The sequence below is a fragment of the Anomaloglossus baeobatrachus genome, chromosome 1 (assembly GCF_048569485.1).
Source record: "Anomaloglossus baeobatrachus isolate aAnoBae1 chromosome 1, aAnoBae1.hap1, whole genome shotgun sequence".
Lineage (NCBI taxonomy): Eukaryota > Metazoa > Chordata > Amphibia > Anura > Aromobatidae > Anomaloglossus > Anomaloglossus baeobatrachus.
In genome coordinates this window covers 972,912,000-972,934,132 of record NC_134353.1, presented here as the reverse complement: position 1 = coordinate 972,934,132, position 22,133 = coordinate 972,912,000, and the positions used below count along the sequence as shown (strand labels likewise).

Genomic DNA, 22,133 nt, shown 5'->3' with positions numbered 1-22,133 from the left:
CTGCTGTACCTGGCTAGCATACAAAAATATGGCGAAGCCCACGTCATTTTTTTGGCAGGCAAAAACTCCTTCATACAGTCCTGGATGGAGTATGCTGAGCCTTGTAGTTCTGTAGTTTTTTAATTATTTCATGAATGAATTTTAAAAAAAAATGATGTGGGTTTCGCCCAATTTTTGTGTCCAGCCAGGTACAACTAGGCAGCTGGGGATTGAAATCCACAGCTCAGGGTGCCCAAGCTTTCTGGGCACCCCTGCTGCGAACTGCAGTCCACAGCCGCCCCATCTTCTGGCGCTGTATCCAACTCTTCCAGCTGCCCTGGTGACAGGTGGCTCACTGGGTAATAATGGGGTTAGGGCTAGCTGTATATTATTAACTGGCCCTAAGCCTGAAATTCATGGTGTCACGCAGATATTAGAAATGGCCACTATGAATTTCTACTACAGATAAAAAAACACGCAACACAGAGAAAAATATTTTTATTAGAAATAAAACACAACACAATTAGGGACTCCATCTTTATTGAAATAAAGAACCTCCCTCCACAGTAATCCTGGGTCAAGGGTCCCGCGCCGTCCAATCCGGATCCAATATCATCTGATCGGTTTGCTGGAAGGCAAAGCGATCAGATGATGTGTCAGGTTCAAGGGCCTGAATCACACGACACAGCAGCTGATTGTATAAATGGCTTTTATACAATCAGCTGATGCATGAGTGCAAAAAATAAAAGAGAAGAGAGGAAGAGAGGAAGAGGAGAGGGAGAGAGGAAGAGGAGAGGGAGAGAGGAAGAGGAGAGGGAGAGAGAGAGAGATAGCTCTCCCAATGCTCAATCCGGATCAAATGCACCTAAGATGGCGTCGATGGGTCTTATATACACCCAATGACATGATTCAGCCAGCCAGTAGTAAAGATGGCTACAGCAGTACTGTGGTTGGCAGGCAATCCCAACATGTTTAGTGGCTGAAAATCAGTCAGCAAACATGCGAGGAGGAGACTCAAATCTCACGAGGTGAGGAGCAAAATGCTCGATGAGTAACAGATATTGTGAATACTGTGATACTCATTTAAGTAATGAATAGTGCCGAGTGTATTTGTGGCACCCCTGAGACTTCATTCACTACAGGGCACGGCATATCACTTAAAGTGCAGTACTCATCCTGGGTAAGGAAGAGGTTAACTGCTGGTGTTTCTCACATTCACAAACCACACACAGGTGCTTTCCACCGGGTTTGGCCTAGGGTAGATAGGTGGGTGGCCATCACGAGGCATTGGACTTTCCCGGTCACTAGGACAACCACCTGGGGGGCGGACACCACTTGGGGAAAAGGAAGGAGCATCTTCACACTTGAGCAGTTTGGCCCGGGCTCAACTTGGGGTAGGGAGTACAGTCAGGACCTCGGTCCAGGCAATTTCTTCCTCCCAGTTCTGGAGCACTGCAATACCCGTGGCTTGGAGCAGGCAGCTCAGACTGGGTTCTCTACAGCTACCGGGGATTCCAGGGTCTGCAGAGAGTGCAGGAAACACCCGCAGCCCGTTACACGGGATTGGAGGGACCATGACCAGAAAGGACACACAGTGGGAACACCGGCGGTGAGCTCCAAATTATCCGGGATCAGCTGGGGCCCATGAGACTGACACTCCTAGGGCAGCAACCAGACAATGAGTAAAAACCTTGAACCGCAACTACTGAGTCAGCCCCTCATTGCTGGCGCCGGCACCCCACACTTCAGCACCAACGGTCACTACCACCCCCATCATCCTCCCTGGGGCCTAGCTCTACCTGTGGGGAGCTGAATCATCCCTACTGCAACACCATCCGCCCCAGAGGACAGCACCCGCAGCGGCGGTCGATCCCTAGTCGCATACCACAGATGGCGTCACGAGACAGCTACTACTTCCATTACCCTCATCATCCCACCATCCTTCTCCACTTCTTTTTTGTGGACACCTTGGGGTCACGAAACCAGGCAGGGCCACCCGTGACAACCCCCTGACCCTCACCGGCCCGGTGACGAGTACTTCCCCAGGCCCCGTGAGGTGCTCCATATTCACAAACCATCATAATATACAATAAGGGATCATTCCATAATATTGCACTTTCTTCACAATCAGACATTAAGCCACAATCACTTCATTCTATTAGTCATTATTGACGTTGTGTTTTGCATATTTTGCAGACCCAGTACATCAGGACGAGGGCTTCCTCCATAATTGTACGCTCTGGGGACCAGTCACCTGATCAACATTTCTGCTCATCATAAGACGTCACTACCATTAGGGACACATTAAGATCACACTACATACACGGAGGACATTAGTCAGTTGTGCCATAGAGTTTCTTGTTATTGCCTAACAGACCCGCCATCTTTTCAGTAATAATAATACTAAAACCTCCAGTTGTCCCAAATGTGGGTCCCATATTCTCACTGTCAAGCGTGAGTCTCCTCGATGGCCGGCTAATGTGAGAAGCTTCTCTAATGGTGGAAGCCACCTGCGTACACATGGCCGACTGACCTCTGTTGGAAACCAATAAATGCTGCCCATTATCTGTTGCGGGCGGAGGAGGGGACGCTGCGCTCTTCCTCTGCTCGGGTCCGGCTGCCGCTGCTGCCGCGGCCACTGCTGCTCGGTGGCTCGAGCGATGGGCCGGATCCCGGGGACTCGAGCGGCACTCCTCGCCCGTGAGTGAAAAGGGGTTTGGTGTTGGGGATTTATTGTCCGTGACGCCACCCACGGTTGTGGTGATTGTGTGGACACCACCGCTGCTCTGTATGGGGATCCCGGGAGCGGTGACTGGGAGCAGCTTTGTTGTTATTTCTTCCCTCCGTGGGTAGGGGGTTGGTTGTCTCGGGGCCCGGTGATGGGGTAGGGGTGGATGGCAGGCCGGGTGCGGGGCCTGGTGAGGTGCAGGGTCGCGGGGGCAGCGCTGTGCCGTACGGCACGGTGGTACTCATTCAGCCTGAGACGTTGACACAGTTCTCGGTAAAACACACAGCTGGAAAGACGGTTCCCACAGACGGCTGCTGTTGCTTTTCCCCGGTAGTTAACGGTGACTGTCTCTTTTCCCTGCACCTATGTTCAATGTTGGTAGCGATGGGTTCCCACCGGTTACCCGCTCCCCGACTTGGATATGGGCCAGAGGAGCCCCTCTTTGCCCGCAGGCGCTGGCCCTGAGAAACTGGTGCCTTGGCAGTGGCGGTCTCTCTCTCATGCGGTTGGACTGTTGCCTTCAATCGGGACTTAGTTGTTTGGAGACCCGGAGGTCCCCTTCACTGACGGATTTGGCAAATTCACGGCGACTCCTAGCCTTGCCGGGATCCGAAAGGCCCCTGCCAATGGTGCTGGCTTCTCCTTGTGTACCGGTCCGGTACCGCCGGGCCACCACCCGTCCACGGTCCTCACGGCAACTCCGATTAGCCTCCACTGCAGACGGTCACCGCCATCTGCTAACCTTGCTGTCTCAGTCCGGGGCACACACCCGGACCAACTTCAGGCTTTCAAACTGTCACTTTTCTCTTCCACTACTTTCCCTCCTTCTACTTCACTCCTCACACTTTCCCCTCTCCAACTAATCTGCCTGGTTTTCCTGCCTCCAGCACTGTGAACTCCTTGGTGGGCGGAGACCAACTGCCTGGCTCCACCCCCTGGTGTGGACATCAGCCCCTGGAGGAAGGCAACAAGGATTTCAGGTCTAGCTTTGGCGTACCTAACCGGGGTGTAGGGTGTGTGATGTCATTACCTGTGACCCCTGGCTTGCCCAGGGTGTCACATATCCAATCCAGAAAAACAAGCAGCAAAGACTAATAAAAGGAAGGGATCAGTGATTTCTTATTTATCGAGGAAACTTTCCTCATTGTGCGCGGCATCGCTGATAACAATCACCCGGGATTTGTTTCTGGCTGAACTTGGACGTTCTTCAAGGTCTTTTTCTAAGGAACCGGAAACGTCTGTGTGTTTTCTGCAGAAATCTCTCTACTGTAAAAAAAGTTTGAGTAAATATCAAATGTAATTACCGCAGCCGTCTTATTGGTTTTTCATTGGAATCGGATTTCACAATTTCTGGTGAAGGGATTGGTGGGGATTAGTCTTGTGTAATCTGCTCACATCTTGTATAAATGGAGGCTCCCGGGAGGCAGCAATCACTCTGCACTGCAAGCCTGATCAAGAATCAGACCCCGAAGGAGAAAATGGCCAAGATCCAGCTGTTTGGTGTAGAAGGCTTTACTGGAGATGAAGTTACGGTCTTGGAAGATACAAAGGACTTTAAACGTACCTCCATTATCAAAGAAGTGAAGTCCATTAAAGTCTTTGTTGGCATCTGGATCATGTTCTCTGAAGCCAACTACAAGGGAGACATCGCTGTCTACCAGGAAGGAGAATACGGCTGTGGCATAAGGATCAAAAACATCGGCTCCATCAGAATATTACCTTGCGGTTTGGAGAACCATGTCATTACAGCCTATCCTTACACTGACTATAAAGGGGACAGTCAGGTGCTCAGAAAAGACTTGTACAAAAAATTAGATGTCCTGTTCTTGTCTCATGAAGTGCAGAAGGGCGTTTGGCTCCTGTATGATGACTATGAGTACAAGGGAAACAGAATTGTCAGCATCATTGGAGATAAAGTTCCTAATGAAACCGAAACAGCCTTAATTGGACCTGTGAAGTCTCTGAAAGCTTACACAACCTACGAAAAGCCAAATTAAACATGGAAGTCCTGGAATCCACCAGTGATGCCGTCTATCTCCTCTGCTTATCTGATCCGTGCCTACCTGACCTGCATCCATCTCCAGAGTCTCCATGGAAGAACCATCCACCACCATCTTTTCAGAGACATTTCATCAGTCCTGGTCCTCACACCACCGCTGAGACCTCATACATTGTGTGAGAGAAAGTAGTCAGTATACCAAAGAGACATTGATCTCCATAAGATGGTGAGGACCAAAGCTGAAGATGGTGAGGACCAAAGCTGGAGATGGGGAGGACCAAAGCTGGAGATGAGGAGGACCAAAGATGGAGATGGTCCTGGGTCCTGGGGGTTGTACATCTCGATTTTGCTTTTTCATTATGATACAATATTAAATGCTTCTATTTGAATCAGATAGTTGTGATTTCTTCTTTATCAGATCCGGGGACAGTGGCGACAGGTGGGCTTTTCTTCTTATGTTGGTGGACACAGGGTGGTATTGCGGTGTCATTGATAGCCAGAATTTTTCCTGTAGAAATGAGTAATAGGATTCTGTCTTCATATAATGTCTTCATTACTAGGACACACCACAGATGAGGTGGAGGGTGAGACGCACAGTATATAATGTATACTAGGTGTATGTGGTATATAATGCACAGCAGAGTCTTGGGGCGGGGGCCATCATACTGTACATAGGGGGCCATAATGTAAATAGGGGTGCCATCATAATACGCAGTGTAGTGATGGGGGCCATCATATTGTACATAGGGGGGCCATCATAATAAACACAGTGTAGTGATGGGGGGCCATCATACTGTATATAGGGGGCCATCATAATGTACACAGTGTAGTGATGGAGGGATCATCATACTGTACATAGGGGGCCATCATACTGTACTTAGTGTTGTAATGGGGCGGACCTCATAATGAACACAGGGCCATCATACTGTATACAGGGGGGCCATCATACAGTACATAGGGGGCCATCATACTGTACATAGGGGTCATCATAATATACATAGGGGGTCATTATAATGTACATAGGGGGCCATCATACTGTACATAGGGGTCATCATAATATACATAGGGGGTCATTATAATGTACATAGGGGGCCATCATACTGTACACAGTGTAAAGGGTGGGGGGGCCATCATACTGTATACAGGGGGGCCATCATACTGTATATAGGGGGCCATCATAATGTACACAGTGTAGTGATGGAGGGATCATCATACTGTACATAGGGGACCATCATAATGTAAATAGGGGTCCATCATGCTGTACTTAATGTAGTAATGGGGCGGACCTCATAATGAACACAGGGCCATCATACTGTATACAGTACAGGGGGGCCATCATACTGTACATAGGGGGTCATCATAATATACATAGGGGGTCATTATAATGTACATAGGGGCCATCATACTGTACACAGTGTAGTGGTGGGGGGCCATCATACTGTACATAGGGGGCCATCATACTGTATACAGTGGGGTCATCATACTGTACACAGTGTTATGATGGGGGGCATAACACTGTACATAGGAGAGCTGTGGGGAGACATCAAGCTGTACAAAGGGTTGTCATCATGCTGTCCATTATACTGTTCATAGGAGAGTACACTCAGGGTCTTGGACAGCTGGGGGGCCACTTGCAAGGGTGGTGATGTATCCTGTGGCCCCAGGGAAAATTCACTATTGAATGTGTCGCGGGCGGAGGAGGGGACGCTGCACTCTCCCACTGCTCGGGTCCGGCTGCCGCTGCTGCTGTGGCCTGCTGCTGCTCGGTGGCTCGAGCGATGGGCCGGATCCCGGGGACTCGAGCGGCGCTCCTCGCCCGTGAGTGAAAGGGGTTTGGTTTTTGGGATAGTTTATTGTCCGTGACGCCTCCCATGGTTGTGGTGATTGTAGGAACACCACCGCTGCTCTGTATGGGAATCCCGGGAGCGGTGACAGGGAGCAGCAAAGTTGTTAGTTCTCCCCTCCATGGGTAGGGGGTGGTTGTCCCGGGGCCCAGTGATGAGTTGGAGGATGAGGGATGGCGGGGCCGGTGCAGGGCTTGGTGGGGTGCAGGGACGCGGGGGCAGCGCTGTGCCTCACGGCACTGTGGTACTCACTCAGCCTGAGACGGTGACACAATTCTCGGTAAAACACACGGCTGGAAAGACGGTTCCCACGGACGGCTGCTGTTGCTTTTCCCCGGTAGTTGACGGTGACGGTCCCTTTTCCTGCACCTAAGTCTATGTTGGTAGCGATGGGTTCTCACCGGTTACCCGCTCCCCGGCCTGGATATGTGCCGGAGGAGTCCCTCTTTGCCCGCAGGCGCTGGCCCTGAGAAACTGGTGCCTTGGCGGTGGTGGTATCTCTCTCTAACGGTCGGACTGTTGCCTTCAATCGGGACTTGGTTGTTGGGAGACCCAGAGGTCCCCTTCACTGACGGATTTGGCAAATTCATGGCTACTCCTAGCCTTGCCGGGATCCAAAAGGCCCCTGCCAATGGTGCTGGCTTCTCCTTGTGTACCGGTCCGGTACCGCCGGGCCACCACCCGTCCACGGTCCTTTCGGCAACCTCCAAGTAGCCGCTCCTGCAGACAGTCACCGCCGTCTGCTGACCTTGCTGTCTCAGTCCGGGGCACACACCCGGACCAAATTCAGGCTCTCTCAACTGTCACTTTCTCTGTCACCTTAACTCCTCTCTCTTGCTCCTCTACCACTTAACTTCTACTGTCCACTCAACTCTCAACTGAACTGAACTGCTTGGTTTTCCCGCCTCCAGGGCTGTGAACTCCTTGGTGGGTGGAGCCAATCACCTGGCCCACCCCCTGGTGTGGACATCAGCCCCTGGAGGAAGGCAACAAGGATTTTTGTGTAGCTTTGGTGTACCTATCCGGGGTGTAGGGTCTGGTGGTGTTTGACCTGTGACCCCTGGATTGCCCAGGGCATCACAAATGCAGCTTGTAGGGGCATTAAAGTTCATCTGTGGCTGAAGCTAGAGCGTGGTGTGCTCCTGTCCCACAGATGAAGAGAGAGGATCCACAGCACTGCCAGCATCCCGCCGGCGCCAAGCTATATAATCCCACCCCAGTGCTGTATACCCCCCAGAGCTGTAGGTGACTCGCCCGCCCCAGGGACTTAGGTAACTTGGTGTTGGGCCGGACTAGTCCGGGGTAGTCAGCGTTGGCAGGGCCCAACTCCGTGACCCTGGCAGAGTCAATTAAAATGGAGGTATGGGGGATTGGTAATAAAGTTTGTAAAGATTCCTGACGCTACCTGTGGATTGCGGCTTTGGAGTCGCGGCTGTTGGACGGGACCTCCGGGGTTGGTGTTTTGGCAGTTAGGTGTTTCTGCTCCCCACAGGTGGAGCGGGAACCCCGTTTGTAAAGTCTATGGTGGGTGTTGATGGGGTGCAGGACAAAGCAGACGACACAGGGCTTGCAGTTAAGATGTTTTACTCACTGTTCACAGTTACATTGACCGGTTACCCCGTGATATGCCAGGATTCACTGTTCCGGACCTCCGCTGATCCTGAGCAGGTCAAACGTCAGTACCAGTGAGTAGTGTGTATTACACATGATCCATCAAAAGTAATCTGACAGGTGCCCCGCCCCTATCAAAATGTGTCAAAGTTGTGCTGTAGCACGCCCCTTATCTATCAAAGTGTATCAAAATGTGTTTTCTTTTATTGATTTGTGATTTATTTATTGGATTTTGATAAATCTTGGTGTTGTCATTCACAATCTATAATATTAGTTCATAGGACTAATATTATAGAGTGTGTATTACACTACAGCATACAATTAACATTTGATTGGGCATATTATGTATATGGCCAATTATACTATTACCCCGTCCTGTGCTAGTAATGAGTTTTTTATAACTCCTCGAGTATAAAGTTATACTGTTTGCATAAAAGACAGACACATTAAAAGTTTAAATTCTTTATTGATCAAAATGTCAATTGCAATCAGTAAAATGTCAGAGGATTACAATTAATACTGTATTAAAACAGAACAATATAAAAGTATTACAAGCAATAGTATAATACACTATTTAATAAAATACAAATATATATTAATTCTCTTACATAAAAATGTATTACATTACATTTCAGCATTCTGGCTGTTACATTGTGAGCTACATTGATTGTAGTATTGGGAGAGTCCTTTTTTTAGGCATCAAACTTGCTTGTGTGATACCTAATGGAGCTAATATAATATTATCTACTATCATTCGAGTGTGTATTTGATTTTGATTGGGTATATTATGTACATGCTCAATCCCACTATTACCTGACCTGGGCTATTAATCATGTTTTATAAGTCCCCGAGTATAAAGTTATACTGTTTGTATAAAAGACAGACACATTAAAAGTTTAAAAAGTTTATTGAGACCAAAAAGCAATTACATTTTAGATAAAAACCAATTACATTATAAATGGCTCACTCACAGAACAATCTGATACATTTACAGAATATCATTAGAGCATTATTATTATTATTATTATTGTTAATTTATAGAGCACGATTGATTCCATGGTGCTGTACATGAGGGGGTTACATACAGAATACATATACAAGTTACAATAGACACACTAGCACAGAGGGAAGAGGACCCTGACCTTGCGGGCTTACATCCTAAAGGATTTTGGGGAGGAGACAGTAGGTGGGGTGTAGGTTGGGCGGCAGCTCCGCACGGTGGTGGGGCGGCAGCTCCGCACGGTGGTGGGGCGGCAGCTCCGCACGGTGGTCGGGCGGCAGCTCCGCACGGTGGTCGGGCGGCAGCTCCGCACGGTGGTGAAGCAGTGAGGTCATTGAAGGTTATAGGCATTTCTGAACAGATGAGTCTTTAGGTTCCGTTTGAAGTTTGCAAGTGTAGTAGATAGTCTGACGTGTTGAGGCAGTGAGTTCCAGGAGACTGGGGATGCTCGGGAGAAGTCTTGGAGTCAATTGCATGAGGAGCGAATGAGAGAGGAGGAGAGAAGGAGATCTTGGGAGGACCGGAGGTTACGTTTTGGAGTGTAGCGAGAGATTAGTTCAGAGATATATGGAGGAGACAGATTATGGATAGCTTTGTAGGTCAGGGTTAGTAGTTTGAATTGGATACGATAGAAGATTGGGAGCCAGTGAAGGGACATGCAGAGAGGAGAAGCGGGGTGGTATTGAGGAGAGAGGTGGATCATTCGGGCAGCAGAATTAAGGATGGACTGGAGAGGGGCGAGTGTGTTAGCAGGGAGACCACAGAGGAGGATGTTGCAGTAGTCGATGCGGGAGATTATGAGGGCATGCACTAGCATTTTTGTAGATTGGGGATTGAGGAAAGGGCGGATTCTGGAGATATTTTTGAGTTGAAAACGGCAGGAGGTGGTGAGGGATTGGATGTGCGGTATGAAGGACAGGGCAGAGTCAAAGGTCACTCCGAGGCACCGAACGTTGGGTGCTGGGGAGAGCGTGATGTTATTAATTGTAATGGATAGATCAGGTGGAGAGTGCAGGGGAGATGGAGGAAAGATGATCAGTTCAGTTTTGGCCACATTGAGCTTTAGGAAGCGAGAGGAAAAGAAGGAAGATATAGTCGATAGGCACTCTGGGATTCTGGACAGCAGAGATGTGACATCTGGACCAGAGAGGTAGATCTGAGTGTCATCGGCATATAGGTGGTACTGAAAGCCATGGGACTTTATGAGTTGTCCCAGGCCAAATGTATAGATAGAAAAAAGTAAGGGTCCCAGGACAGAGCCTTGAGGGACACCAACAGAGAGAGGCCGGGATGAAGAGGTTGTGTGGGAGTGGGAGACACTGAAAGTGCGGTTGGAGAGGTATGAAGAGATCCAAGAGAGGGCGAGGTCTCTGACGCCAAGGGAAGAGAGGATCTGTAGTAGCAGGGAGTGGTCAACAGTGTCAAAGGCTGAGGATAGGTCTAGAAGTAGGAGTACAGAGAAGTGGTTGTTAGCTTTGGCGGTAAGTCATTTGTGATTTTAGTCAGGGCAGTTTCAGTGGAATGATGTGGACGGAAGCCGGACTGTAGGTTGTCAAAGAGAGAGTTAGAGGAGAGGTGGGAGGAAAGTTCAGCATGGACGTGCTGTTCCAGGAGTTTTGAGGCAAGTGGGAGTAGCGATATGGGTCTATAGCTGGTAGTAGAGGTTGGGTCGAGGGAAGGTTTCTTTAGGATAGGTGTGACTGTTGCATGCTTAAAGGCAGAAGGGAAGGTACCAGTTGTTAAAGATAGGTTGAAGAGATTGGATAAGGCTGGAATAAGGATAGTGGTGAGGTTGGGGAGGAGGTGGGATGGGATGGGGTCAAGTGCGCATGTGGTGAGGTGTGCTTTTGAGAGAAGATGTGCAAGCTCTCCTTCGGTGATGGTGGGGAGGAAGTTTATGGGGGAGGAGCAGTGGTCTGTTATATGAAGGGGTTGTGATGGTTCAGCAGAAAAGACTTGTCTGGTTTGGTCGATCTTTTCTTTGAAATATGTGGCAAATTCTTCTGCGGAAATGTGGGAGGTTGGAGGGGGCAGTGGTGGGCGAAGGAGGGAGTTGAAAGTGTTGAATAACTGTTTGGGGTTGTGTGTTAGAGAGGATATGAGGTTTTTGAAGTAATCCTGTTTAGCGGAGGTAAGGGCCAAGCGAAATGTGTGAATTGTATTTTTGAATGTGGTGAAGTCTTCCTGGGAGTGCGTTTTCTTCCAGCGCCGCTCTGCAGCTCTAGACACTTGCCGTAGTTTTTTAGTGAGGCTGTTGTGCCAGGGTTGTCTATTGATTCATCTCACTCTGCCATGCATAAGGGGAGCGACTGAATCAATAGCTGATGTGAGAGTGGTGTTGTAGAAAATGGTGGCACTGTTTGTGTCGTGGAGTGAAGATATGGAGGACAGTGGTAGGATAGAGTCAGAAAGGGTGTGTATGTTGATGTGTGCAAGGTTTCTGCGGGGGTGTGATACGTGCTGGACAGGGGGGGCAGGTGAGGAGGACAGGGCTGAAAAGGTCAGCAGATAGTGGTCAGATAAGGGGAGAGGGGAGGTAGTGAGGTTAGATAGAGAGCAGAGACGGGTGAAGATAAGGTCTAGTGTGTGGCCATCTTTGTGGGTGGCAGAGGCGGACAACTGAGTTAGACCAAAAGATGAGGCGAGGGAGAGGAGTTTGGAGGCCGCTGACTGGCGGGTGTCGGTGGGGATGTTGAAGTCACCCATGATGATAGTGGGGATGTCAGCAGAGAGAAAGTGTAGAAGCCAGGCAGAGAACTGGTCGATAAAGGCAGTGGTTGGGCCCGGGGGTCTGTATATGACGGCCACTTGGAGGTTGGAGGGAGAATAGATGCGGACAGAGTGCACTTCAAAGGAAGGCAGGACAAGGGAGGGTAGGGGTGGCATTGGGGGTGGAGCTGCAGTTGTTAGAAAGGAGGAGGCCCACTCCTCCACCCTGTCTATTGCCAGGGCGAGGAGTGTGGGTGAAGTGGAGGCCGCCGTAGCACAGCGCATCAGGGGAGGCAGTGTTGGATGCTGTCAGCCATGTTTCGGTGAGGGCCAGAAAGGATAGATTGCTAGAGGTAAAGAGGTCGTGAATGAAGTGCAGTTTATTACAGACGGAACGGGCATTCCAGAGCGCTCCAGAGAGAGGGGGCTGCGGAGTGGCAGAGAGGGGAATGGATTTTATGTTGGAGAGGTTGCGGTAGTTACTACTAGATGGGGAGCGATAGGGGGGTGATAAAGAGGAGTGTCCCATCTGTGGGGGTCCAGGATTGGGAGATATGTCGCCAGCAGTGAGGAGAAGTAGAGAAAGGGAGAGCAGGTGGGAGAAGGAGAGTGGACGGCCTGGTCTGCGCGATACTAGAAGCGATCTGAGGTTTAGGAGCAGGTCAGCAGATGAGGACAGGTGGGGAGGTAAGAGGGAAGGGGAGATGAATATTTGTTTGGAGAGTGCAGGGGTTTGGGGATAGCGAAGGAGAGTGAGGAGGAGTGGAGCAAAGACTGTGAGGGCATAGGTGAACATGGTGCGAATTAGGTTTTCAAGTGGGAATAAGGGGGAAGGAACAAAATGCAAGTGAAAGACACACAGTTAAAGAAGTAGAATTCACCTTCTGGTCACTTCTGGGACATTTCTGGTATATTTCTGAGCACTTATGAAGCACTTGTAGAAGTACACAGACCAAGGTACACAGACCTAGTGCCCTAAATTTATACCAGTCTCATAACACAAGATGAACAGCAGGTGAGCAAGAGAGAAGGAAGCAGATCAAAGAGTTACAACATGTATGGAAACAACTCACAGAAGAGAAGACAACACATAACTAATTACACAGCAGAGATAGGTCAGTTTAACATACCAATATCAGAAACAGCTTTAAGTGTGAAGACAGAACAGGAGAGCAGATTAAGAGCATTAGAACACATCATTTCTGCTTATAGGGTCAAATATCATCTTCTGTAAAGCTATATTGCTGACCATACAATACTGTGCCAGGCTGCTTAACTAGCTTAATTTTGCTTACATACAAATGACCATACAGCTGTGTTGAGAGATACCATACCACAGGCTCCTCAATGGTTGCAAAGAGCTATGCAAAACTGCTTATGTAGGCAAATTGAAAAGTCAGTGTGATTAGATCATTTAGCTTTTACAAAAGTAGACACTACACGGTCATTACTGTTTGAATCAGTAGTAAAGCATTGTAATATTTTATCGAATGATGTACCCCGTGCTAAATGGTACAAAATGTAAACGCAGTACTGCCCGCAAACACGTGAATATGTTGATTGTAATTTATTATTTTGATAACAATATAGTTCAGCGTTTCTGTTTAAGAAGCTTACAAACTCAGCAGGAAAAATTATGGAACAAGGCGGGTAGCCATAACTATCAAAGAATATTGCCTTCTTATCATCGCAGAGTACAATTAATATCCAATGACGGCCGCTTTGACTGGCGGTGTCTGTGTTCACGATGTAAGCAGCGGGTCTCTGATTCACTCTATATGACGGTAGCAAATCACACGGAAACACACCGGCAAATATACGGTCTGTATAACGATCGGACTTCAGCAGATTTGTGAGTTGCAGGGTATTCAAAATTAGATATAATCAAATAATACTTCTCTTCTGTTGTTGATTTCAAGTATAGTTGAGCTGAGAGCATATACGATCATATTTACAGTATGTGGTGTAGCTACCGCAAACCGCACTTCAGCGCGTAGGTTACCGGTTTTCACAAGCGAGAAATGACCACCGGGCTCTTGATCGGGGGATAAATCAAACGCAAATAATGTGAATCCATCCATAAATTCTTCACGGTCTATTGCCAAAGCAGAATCGGACCTTTGTTTCCCAGAAATCTGGGCTAACGACATAAACTCTCGAACGGCTAAATCAACATTGAAATTAGGTTGGTATGGCCGTGCTGGTATTTGTTGGCCATCGACATAAATTGCTGTCTGGCTTATGTTGAAATGAGCAAAGCACAAAGGATTTTTAGTATGTGAGCCACTAAATGCTTCATTATCTACAAATCCTAATATTACTGTTGAAGGAATTTGGCCTAAGAAGAGGTTCTCGTGGTTTGAAATTCGTGTACCAGCCGGTATGCTGTATACTTTCATGCAGGCCCTATCAATAGCGTATTTGGCTGTTGCAGCTAGTAGGGCCTGACTGTGGCCTATTCGTACAGCTGGAGAGACCTGCACTCTTTTTACATACAGAGCAGCGTGTGAGATTTGCACTTTATATTGCTCAGCATCAGCGGACATCAAACAAAAAATATCCTTATTTCTTGACAACTTGATCTTGAGGTCAAGACCGTTAAGTATGAGCTTTGGTTGATTAAATATATCTCCAAAAATTGGTCCCATGAGATCTACAGGTTTAGAGTTGGATGATATAAAGGCTCTTTTGACAAAACCAGCATTTGCGCCATCCAAGGTCCGATCATTATGATGTCCTGCAGTGTCTTTATAGAACAATCCAACAGTAAATTGCGATGATAATGTTTGTGAGCTGTAATTTAAAAGCGTTTCAATGTACGCTCTATAACTGTAGAGGTTATCCGACTGTGAGATAAGGCGATCGCCCAGAGTGATGTCAACCTGATTAAAGAGCGTAGCGAGGGGGTAATTTATAAAAGATACTCTGGCGTCAGCGCCGATAGCTGTATTATCTTGTTTGACGATGCGACAATTTATGTACAGCAGCGTATTGTTTAGATCATAATAATATTCACCGCTGCCCGATATAAAAAATTCCAAGGGTGCATTGTCTGACAGAGCCGCAATAGGTTGAACTTCTACAAAAAGCGATTTCTCTATACTTGTCTGTGTTGGAGGGAGGTCAAAAATATCCAGTTCAGATTTTGCACACTCGATCGATGCTTCATGTATGAAAGCCATGATAAGCGATTAGAAGATGTCACCGAGAGAGCGTCTCACCCTTTTCTGGCGGTTTCGTCTCTTGGTAGTATTTTTAACCATGAGCATAGGGGGTTGTGAATAACGAGCCTGCCTTTTTCTTTTCTGCTGTTTTTTAGCAACATAAATAATTCCAGAGCCCTCCTGCGGGTCCGTGTTTATCCGATTCATTACGGCTGTTGAGAGGGATGTGACCGCATCTTTAGCTATGTTTTTGACAGCTGTCTTTACGTGCGGTTTTACTAATTCTATACCTTTCCTGAACAACGGTACGGCTCGCCTAAAAAGGCCTCTAAAAATACCTGCAAGACCCCCGCCATACATGTGCGCATCACCGCGAAAGCCCTCTAAACCATGGCCCGTTTGAGCCATATAATACCTTGCATAAATTGCTGGCTCGCCATACACCCTTTGAGACACCATTTTACTGTGTTAGCCCTTTCTCGGTCGAAAGTGTAATCGAATAATTACCTTGCCGTATTTGAATTTAACAGGCACACCCTGATCTGATAATATAGAGATCGTCACAGAATCAAAATGTTGCTTGCAAAGCGGTACATAATCGGGCCTTGTGTATTGGAGAGTGGTTAGTTCGCCACTCTTTCCCGTTACCTGCGCTGTTCGCAGAAGCTGAACATAACTATCCCCCACAAGTTGGTGTTGTATTATATCTGTGTACACATATAATGTATAAAACCCATCTTTTATATCTGCATACGCCTTTTTCCTTTCCAGATGTGCATTATCTACAGAGGCCTCAATATAGGGTGGTAGTCCTAAAATATGCGAGAGTTTCTGCCCTGGTGCAAAATGTATAGTCGGTGAATCCGACATGGTAACAGTTCTCTTCACATCGTCGTATCTTAGTTTAAAACCATCGGGTGCTACGTTCAATGCATCAATACGCTAATTAATGGCTCTTATGAGTTCAGCGATGTTTGAATAAAATCCCGGTTTCAAATAGAACTCCTTCAAAACTTCACCACGCTTCCCTATAAAGAAATTTCCATCATTCTGCTCAAACGTATACCATGTATGCGGGTATTGAATCTCAGTGAGCGCGACTTCAAAGGGTCCAGAAAGGTGTACAGGCTTTGCCAATTTGGTGGTATAAGATGATATTGTGTTCTCAGGATATATTTTAGAAGATGCATTGCTCGGTAATGTTATATAAAATGATTCCGCCTCCATGATTTAGATGTCTGTCAGCTAATCTTCTTTAATCCAACTGTTAAACTTTGAAGGAAAACCAAGCCACTTAACTAATACCAGTCTCTCACCGCTCTTACGCTTGCGTCTCAAAATTTTTTCGACTCTGTAGATGTGATTCTCATCCATTGGTATTTTTTGCAGCTCTTCTTTATGAAACGAGCCCTGTACATCTTCACCGCTCAAATCAGCAATTTTATAGAGAGGGTTTTGAAATTTGACATTGATGGCTGTAATAACAAATATCTCATCGGTGTATGTTTGTTCATAACCCTTAGCGAAAATGCCTTTATAGCGTGACACTCTTACATGATCGACAATTTTTAAAGAAGGTTTAATAGGCTTAGCAGCGTTACTAGAAGCGTAAATATTTCTCCAGATTTGTAACGAGTTATGTTTGGTCACATCAATGGGTCTACAACGAATTGCAGTGTGATACGAATGATTATAGCTATACACCAAATCAGGTAAAATATCAATATATCTAAAGGTATTATTCTTCGTGAAATAGTGCCACATTCTCGATTTAAGTGTTCGATTAAATCGCTCCACCACGGAGGCCTTTACGGTATTGTTAGTAAAAAAAAGATGAATGTTATGTATATTACACACGCGCTTCACGGCCTTATTCATAATCTCGCGCCCCCGATCCGTCTGTAATTTCCTTGGTATCCGCTGATCATTTTCAAATATTAATTCGAGTGATCTGGCAACACTTGTTCCTGTCTTGTTTGATAAGGCCACGCACCATGCATATTTCGATAGGATATCAATAACTGTTAGAATGTATCTTATATTGTTATTTTCTCTTGAATAATCAATCATACTGACAAGATCGGCTTGCCACTGGGAGTCGATGTTTGCCACGATTATTTTATTGGTCAAAAAATGTTTCCTGACTGGTTTGTGTAAAGAATATGTATCTTGATTAGCCAACCAATTAAGCACATCTTTCTTTGTAATATTGTGGTTACGAATTCCTCTATATAAACTTGCAACACCTCCAAAAGAACCAATATTTTTAGGGTTGTAGTACTGTTTTTGTAATATCTTTTCACAATGCCCAGACATCATCCTTTAAGTGTGTTGTGTAGCTATCAAAGTGTATCAAAATGTGTTCTCTATTATTGCTTAGTGATATATTTATTGGGCTGTATATATATATATATATACAGTTATTGCTTAGTGATATATTTATTGGGTTGTATATATATATATATATATATATGTGTGTGTGTGTATATATATCTCAAAATTCGTGTATCAATATGTGTTCTTTTTTTTTCTTTTTCTTTTTTTTTTTGCTTAGTAATATATTTATTTAATGCTGATACAGCAAACGTGCGTAACTGGTCAGTTCTTAAGGGCGTAAACGGTAGATGTGTTATCTCTGTACAGCTTTAAATACAGAGCAAGAGCGCTTGTCAAAACTAAGTGTCCTGGTTACTATCAGCGACTGACCGACACTCTCTCTATCGACGCTTTCGTTTAATATTTCTTTATTGTTTTCAAGAAAAATTATATAACAAAGCATGAATATAGATAATTTTGTAGTGCCCGGTTTTACAGAATATGGAAAAGTTGCAGTTTGGTCTGGGCATTTAAATCTTATACAGCATATACTACAGTGAACTTTATCGTAGGTCTTACAAGAAAAATTCTTCATAACATCCTTAATGACATCTTATCCCAAGTATATATCAATCGTTTATCTTTTGTTCTATTTAATATGTAGATGCCAATATCATTCTGTATAATCTTGCCATATATTTCAACAAGTAAACCTATGTACACTAATTAGATAAGCAAGAGAAGGAAAAGAGGGGAAAGAAAGAAAAGCAAGGGATGAAAGGAGAAGAAGAGGGAGAAAGAGAAGAGAAAGAAGGAAAACACGAGAAAGAGAGAAGGGGAGATTCTGTAGGGTTCTGTGACGTCGCACCACACCACCCTCCCATCAGGAGGGCCACTTCGCCCCGCCAAACATCAGTGTGGCAGCGTGCCCGTATGTAACCAGGATTGGAATTGTTGTGTTTCTCTGAATTGAAGCCTCGGATACCAGGTGGAAAAGCATAGTGAGTCTCTCCCTTCATCAAATGCTCTTATCTCTTCCAAACGTCTCAGGGCATCCATAGCCCCCACCCAGTCTGCTCTTCTCAATGTATAGGTGGACCTCCAATGTTTCGGTATGATCTGTCTCATTGAGATCATGAAGTATGAGAGCAGACCTCTCTTCGCCTTAGAGATTGCCCCCCCGTACATTGAGAAGAGTGCCACTTCCGGCGAGGGTGTCACTCCCACTTGATGTAAATGATTATAGAGAGCAAAGACGTCTTCCCATAATCCCTGGATCCCTGGACAAGACCACCAAACATGTAGCATTGTGCCCACCGAGGACTGACACCTCCAGCAAGTGTCTGAGACCTCTGGAAACATTCTGTGGAGCCTGGCTGGTGTCCTGTACCACTGTGCGAGGATTTTATAGTTGAGTTCCTGCATTCTACATGAGATGGTGGATTTGTGTGTTAGGATAAATGACTTATACCACTGTTCTTTGGAAAAAGTCTTTCTCAGTTCTGACTGCCATTGCCCTACATACTCGGGCAGGTCCCCCCCCGTCCCTCCAGACACTGTTATGTTGTAGATTATCGAGACTATGTGGGGAGGTGTTTCTCGAAGGAAACATAGTCTGTCAAATGGAGTTAAGTCCTTATGCATCTCAGATCTCGGAGACAGAGAGTCTACAAAGCTACGTAGTTGTAAGTATTGAAACCAATGACTTGGCTCTCTTGGCCGGTCATCTAGCAAGGACATCAGTGGTCTGCAACCCTGTTGAGTAATGATATCTTTAACACATGGGATCCCTCCCGTTGGCATTGAAATCAAGCTGGGACGGATTTCGTGAAGCCAGCATTGGAATGCAGGGTTGCCCACCAGTGGTGTCATAGGGCCCAGTTCCCCTGTCAGCCTATATCGCCTATTGGCCCTCCTCCATGCAGTAGCCAGAGACAAGAGAATTGGGGAAATTCCCAGGGTCTCCAAGTTGATTCTAGATGATAACCAGAAGATTCCCTGCATCATGGTTGCGTGTAGATCACATTCAATCTCTACCCACAATTTTCTGTCCCTGTTATGGAGGAGATCCAGTATGCAATTGCCCACCGACGCCGCATGGTACGCTTTAAAATCAGGTAGCCCCACCCCTCCGCCACAGCGAGACCTGTTCAACATGGAGTATTTCAGTCGGGGTCTGGTACCTCGCCATACAAAATTGCTGATCATCTTTTTTAACTTGAGGAAGAAGTTTTCTCCTAGATTCAATGGGATTGTTTGGAACATATATAGTATTTTGGGTAGGACATCCATTTTAATTGTATTGACTCTGCCAAACCACGAGATGGGGAGGTTATGCCAAGCCGTGAGGTCTTTTTGTATGTTTTTTAAAAGGTCTGGAAAATTATGTTCATATAGGTCTTGGTATTTAGAAGGTATCCTGATCCCCAAATATTTTATGCAATTGCTGTTCCACTTAAAGGGAAAATCGGGTTTGAGGGCATCCTCTTCCACCGATGGTAGCGATACGTTTAGGATCTCTGTTTTTTGTAGGTTTACTTTAAAGTTGGAGAGTCCACCAAAAGTCTCAAACTCCTCTAGTATGGCGGGTAAGCTAATCCTTGGTTGTGTCACATATATCAGGAGGTCATCTGCAAACAGTGCCAGTTTATGAGACGTTGGTCCTATCTGTAACCCCTTTATCGAGGGGTTTTTCCTAAGCGCGTTTGCCAGGGATTCCATTACCAAAATGTATAGGTATGGTGATAGAGGGCATCCCTGTCTGGTGCCATTTCCAATATTGAATGGGGTTGACAGGCGTCCGTTCACGCCCACTTGTGCCGTTGGTTCACGGTATAGGGCCTTTACCCATTGTAGTAAGCGCGAACGGACGCCAATTGCCTGCAGCGTGGCTTCTAAAAAGCCCCAATGGACTCTGTCAAATGCTTTTTCGGCATCGACCGTCAAGAGGCACATTGGGGTTTGGCGTTGTCGGGCTTGGGCTACCAAAGACAGGGTTCTGATTGTATTATCACGCGCCTCCCTCCCTGGAACAAATCCTACCTGGTCTTTGTGTATCAGCTTGGGAATGTAGGGCCCTAATCTCAAAGCTATCATTTTAGAGTATAGTTTAATATCCACGTTTATTAATGAGATAGGTCTGTAATTGGCGCAAGTTAGTGGATCCCTGCCAGGTTTTGGGATTACTGTTATTCGGGCTTGAAGTGTCTGTTTAGGGAACTGGCATGTTTTTGTTATGGAGTTAAAGGCTTTCAACATTATAGAGCTACAGGCTTCTCCACATATTTTGTAGAACCGGGGGGTAAACCCTTGGGGGCCAGGACTTTTGCCAACTTTAAGGGCTTTAATAGCATCGCCTAGTTCAGTGTCTGAGAAATCCTCTTCTAGGCTCTCAGCCTCTGTATCCTCAAGAGGGTCTGGTGCATATTTATTGAGGTATTCTAAGATGTTATGGTGTCTCATGTCAGATAATGGGGCGTGTGGAGTTGGGATGTTGTAAAGTTTTGCATAGTAGGTTCTGAATTCTTCTAGTATGTCAGGGGTGGAGTGGATCTGAGTTCCTGTCTGTGAGTTTAGCGAGAGTATTGGAGTTTGTGCATATCTGGGATGTAGGGTTCTGACCAGTAATCGTCCACTTTTATCTCCAAACTCAAAGATATTCCTGCGGAATTTATCCCTGGCACACAACGATTTTCGATCTAGTATGGATAATATTTGGTGACGAATGTTAGATATTTCTATTTTGAGTATATCACTGGCTCTGGATTTATTTATCGTTTCTATGTGGCCTAGCTGCAGCAGTAGTTCTTTTAGCTCTCTTGCACTTTCTTTTTTAATTCTGGATCCATGCGATATGCAAACCCCCCAAATCATACATTTTAACGCTTCCCATTTGACCGGGTCTGGTGTAGGATCTGCCGCATGATCTATTTTGAAATTTGCAATGGTCTTATGGATATCTTCCAGACACTGCTCATTTTTAAGTAGATTATCATTAAATCTCCAGGTGTGTCCCGTGTCCCCTCTGTCCCTTACCCCAATTTCCCCATACACTGGTGCGTGGTCCGACCAAAGGAAGACATCCATCGAGCAGCCCGGGGATTTGTCCAGCAAGTCATGGGATATGAAGATGTGATCTAATCTGGTGTAGCTGTTGTGTACTGTGGAATGAAAACTGTAGTCTCTAACTCCGGGATGTAGGACCCTCCAAAGATCAACTAATTTAAGGGATGTCAGTTCCCTTTTCAATCTACGTAGTGCCGAGGAGGGGATTGCGGACCTACCAGAGGACGAGTCCAGGACCGGGTCTAGAACGAGGTTGAAGTCTCCTCCCACGATGATACAGGTGCCACCCGCAAACTCCGCCAGCCCCCTCAAAGTCTCCAGTCCAAAGGATACCTGGTCTTGATTTGCAAAATAGATGTTAGCAATAGTATAGATGTTATTCAAAAAAGATATTTTAAGAAATAACCAGCGTCCCTCCTGGTCAATGAGTGTGTCAACGATTGTTGGCTGGAACGTTTTGTGGAAGGCAATGGAAACCCCGCTTGCCTTCCGACTAAGGTGTGGGCCATGAAACCACGTCGGGTAATTTTTGGTTTTACATTTAGGTGTATTGGAAGCTATGAAGTGTGTCTCTTGGAATAGAGCTATTTTAACTCCCTTCCGATGTAGACGATATAAGATTTGACTCCTCTTTTCAGGTTTATTTAAACCTTTAGTATTGTAGGTGCAAAAGGTTAGGTGCGACATCACAGAAAAGAGTGGGAAGGGGATAGAAAGA

At 46.2% G+C, this 22,133-nt stretch overlaps 2 protein-coding genes across 2 annotated transcripts; one reads left to right on the top strand and one right to left on the bottom strand.

Annotated features, from left to right (window-relative positions):
• The first annotated feature begins 4,185 nt into the window (after positions 1-4,185).
• LOC142266099 (gamma-crystallin M2-like) lies at positions 4,186-4,704 on the top strand. Its single transcript, XM_075332303.1, has one exon. The coding sequence runs from the start codon at positions 4,186-4,188 to the stop codon at positions 4,702-4,704; it is 519 nt and encodes a 172-aa protein (XP_075188418.1).
• Positions 4,705-13,744: 9,040 nt separating this feature from the next.
• On the bottom strand, positions 13,745-15,052 carry LOC142265948 (uncharacterized protein F54H12.2-like). The gene has a single exon (XM_075332297.1). It carries the CDS (start codon positions 15,050-15,052, stop codon positions 13,745-13,747), a length of 1,308 nt encoding a protein of 435 aa, XP_075188412.1.
• Between the last annotated feature and the right edge of the window lie 7,081 nt (positions 15,053-22,133).